This window comes from Fukomys damarensis, unplaced genomic scaffold (genome assembly GCF_012274545.1).
Source record: "Fukomys damarensis isolate Sample0158 unplaced genomic scaffold, DMR_v1.0_HiC HiC_scaffold_32, whole genome shotgun sequence".
Taxonomy (NCBI): Eukaryota; Metazoa; Chordata; class Mammalia; order Rodentia; family Bathyergidae; genus Fukomys; species Fukomys damarensis.
In genome coordinates, this window is record NW_022900944.1 from 22,329,168 (window position 1) to 22,332,836 (window position 3,669).

The 3,669-nt window shown below is 50.5% G+C and overlaps 1 protein-coding gene across 1 annotated transcript in view; it reads right to left on the bottom strand.

Moving 5' to 3' along the window:
* Nucleotides 1-3,669, bottom strand: part of Shroom3 (shroom family member 3) — a 301,418-nt gene that overhangs the window by 31,359 nt on the left and 266,390 nt on the right. Inside the window, exon 5 of the mRNA XM_033757773.1 lies at nucleotides 4-2,014. Within this exon, the coding sequence (XP_033613664.1) occupies nucleotides 4-2,014 (2,011 nt within the window). The remainder of the gene's footprint in view (nucleotides 1-3; nucleotides 2,015-3,669) is intronic.

The following is a 3,669-nucleotide window of genomic DNA, read 5'->3' on the forward strand; positions in this document are numbered from 1 at the left end:
GGCTTCCCTCCGAGGGGCTGTGGGCTCCGTGGGTCCTCTCCGCCATGGGCCACGGGGCTGCCGGGCCGCTGCTTCCCACTCGGGCTCCCTGTCATCACCATCGCCATCACCGCGTGGCTCGGAGAAGTGGACACCAGGCTTGGCTTCGGTCTCCTGGAAGTCATTCCCAGGAGCACCGGAATTCGGGGCTTTCCCGCTGGGCCTATAGTGATAGCCAAGAACAGAGCCTCCTGCACTCGGGGGTCTGTGACCCCCGCGCTCTCGCTGCTCGATCCTGGAAACCTTCTCCAGCACTGAGCAGCGGGACTGCCCGTAAGGAAAGGCCTGCAGGGTAGAGGTACTGCCGGAACTGAGTCTCCTCGTGGCCGTGACAGAAACCTGTGCTGGGCTCGGTGGCTCGTCACCCCTGAGCTCTGAGCTGTGCACAGAAGTCATGACACTGGCTCTCCCGTCAGGCCTTGTGTACGAAACTGGCCTGTCCGAATGGCCCCTGTTGTCACCTTTCCTCTCTGGAACTTCTACCTTAGTATTGACTACACAGGTTGGCCTACCATCAGGGGAACCTACCTGGGTTGCCCCGCTTAGCTCCAGGTTGCTTTGCCTTCTAAAGCTCTCTGGAATGTTCTGGAGAGATGAGAAGGCTGACCTGGTCTTGCTAAAGCTGCCTTCTTGCCCTGGCTTTTGCCAGAGGTTGGCATTGTGGTCTTCCTGGATATCACAGTCCCATGGCTCCAAAAGCCTGGAAGATCTCTTGTCTTCACCCACCTGCCCGGCCTGAGCCTGACAGGATTTGAGGCTGTGGTTAGTAGAACATAGTTTGTTGATAGGAGCACTCTTCCTGTCATTGCCATGTGGGCTGTTGCCGTGAGGAGGTGTAAAATGATTGTTCTGGGAGGAATCCTCATTTTCAGGCAATGAAGAAAAATGGACTTTGTAAGGGACATACTTGGCTGTAGTTTCTGGTTTCCTCTCCACTGGGGACAGTGAGCCATGTTCTAGGGGCTTGTAGAAGGCAAATCCAGGCCTGCTACCTCCATTCTGGTTCCCATTCTCATCGAAGGCAGCCGTCCTGCTGCAGGCTTTCTGAGGGGCTGTGTATCCACTCTCCTTGGCCAGTGCAGGATAAAGTGTTCCATTATTGTTTACAGAAGGCGGGGGCACTTGGGCAAAGTGTGGCTCCAGGGAAGGGACAGGGTAGATGCCAGTAGGCAACAGAGGTTGACCAGGCTGGGTCTTCTGGGTATAGTTATGCTTGGGCTTCACTGGAGGGCTGTTCTCTGGACTCCTCTCCAGTACAGTGTGCAACTGTTCCTCTAAAAAGGGAGCCTTCAGGGAGCCTGAAGAGTGTGCTACGGGACGGCAGAATCGTTTCTGATCAAGGCTGGACCAAGAGCTGGGCCGCTCACGGTGCCGAAAGGCTTCGTAACTGTCGCTCCGAGCTGGGGGCAGGGGTGCACCCACTCTAGGAGGCAAGTTGTCCGTGGCCGTCTCCAAGGAACTGGGACACTGCTGGCTCCAGGATGAGGATGGTGCTCCCTTGCCCCAAGGGATATTCTGCCACTTATTACAGTCCTGGGTATCTGCTGAGGCTTGGGACTCCCTACCCTGGAACAGCACAGCTGAAGAGTTCACCTCATACTCAGCTGAGACTCCCCTCCGGGGATCATAGACTGTCTTGACATAGCGAATATCTGCTTGCCTCATCCCTTCCAGGAGGCCACCTCGGGCAGTGATAGTGTCCATGGATCCTGAGCGCTCTCGGCCAGCGTTGCCAGGGGGTGGGTATTCCAGGATGCTAGAACTGGTGGAAAAGGAGCTATATGCCGAGTCTCTCTTGTTATGGAGGTGGCCGAGCTGGTCAATGCTGCTGGTGGACTTGGCAGGGGAGAGAAGACGGCAGGCTGGGTAGCCCCCACTGGGCTCCAAGCTCTCCATGCTCCCCTGGGAGCTGCACCGGTCAGGACTCCGCCTCAGATAAGCATGGTCGTAACTGGAGAAGTCACTTGTCAAAGAGCTGGAAGAAAGGGCATGGAAGCAGTCAGCACCACCATTGCAGTTATCATTGAGCAAGCTCACAGGCACAGACCAGCTTATAAATATACTCTTGTGTAAGACATTTGGTTTTTGGAAGGGTGGGTACAATGGGCCATATTTAGCTTTTGCTCAGCTCCTCTAAGGGACTAACTGCCCAGGGCTGTAGCTGATGTGGCTCCAATTAATCAATCACTCAGGCTTGCAAGGAGAAGAACAGCACCAGCAGAGGAAGTCACAGTCTTTGGGCACAGACAGCACATTGATGTGGTTTGCTGTGCTGGAAATGACAATATGGAAATTCCGAGAAGTTAGAGCAGTAGGAAAGGAAAAAAAAAGAAGAGGAAGGAGAATGATAAAGACTGAAATTTTGTGTCTATCACTTTGGGACTGTGGGAAGAAAGACAAGTTTAGTGAAAGGATAGGCACATGCAGGGATGAGGGAGAGGGAGATATGTACACAAGTACACAATTTTCAGTCAGGGCCTTTCCTTTTTAAGGATTTGAAAGCTACACTGTTGCAATCCTACAATCTCAACTGCACTAGAGACAATCTGTGGTGAGAAAACTAAACACAAAGCTACAGGATAGAAATACAGAAGGAAATTAAGAGTCAGAAAAAGCTGAAGAAGGAAGTAAGAAAGGGGAAGGAAACTTTAAAGGAAAACTTAATCACAGGAAGATCTTGGGTGCTGGGATTCCATCACCATGAATGACAATTAGGTTTAGAAGGGTGAGACCCTCACATTTACAAGCTTCTCCAGGCAGTGTGCAGACTCCAGCTGGGAAGAAGAGGAAAAGACTCAATCTTGGCACTGACTGCATACCTCAAAACATTACTTAATGATTCGCTAAAGAACTCTTAAAACTCAATTAAGAAACTCACAATTTAAAAAATAGGCCAACGACTTTAACAGACCCCCCCCCCCCCGCAAAGAAGAGATATAGATGCAACTAAGCATATAAAAAATGATCCACACTGGATGTTACAGGGAACAGCAATGTAAAACAGTGGGATACCGGTCCACTTCATTGACATCGGCCCAAATCCAGAGCACTGGAGTCCCCAAGGAGCAACGGAAGTCTCATTCATTGCCGGTGGGAATCCAAAATGAGAAAACCACTTTGGAAGACGTTTTGTTGTTTTCTTATAAAACTAAGCATATTCTTGCTGGGTATGGTGGGGCATGCCTATAATGCCAGCACTTGGAAGGCTGAGGCAGGGTTATCTCTGTGAGTTTGAGCCGGGCTACATAGTGAATTCAAGGCTGGCCTGAACTACATAGCAAGACCTTCTCCCAAAACAAAACAAAACAAGAAAACAAAACACCTGAAAGTTTTGTTACATCCAGGAAGCACACTGTACTACATTTTGTATGTGTTTTGTTCCCCGAAGGTCGACATGTTGGAAGTTTGCTCCCCAGGTGATACTGAGATAGTGTGGAACCTTTAAGAGGTAGAGTCTAAAACTGGGCATGGTGACACGTGCCTGTAATCCCAGTACTCAGGAGAGAGGCTGAGGCAGGAGGATCTTCATGAGTTTGAGGCCAGCCTGTGTTGCACAGTTCAAGGCTAGCCTGAACTACATAGTGAGACATTGTCTCAAAACAAAGCAACAATAAAAAAAAAAAAAAAAAA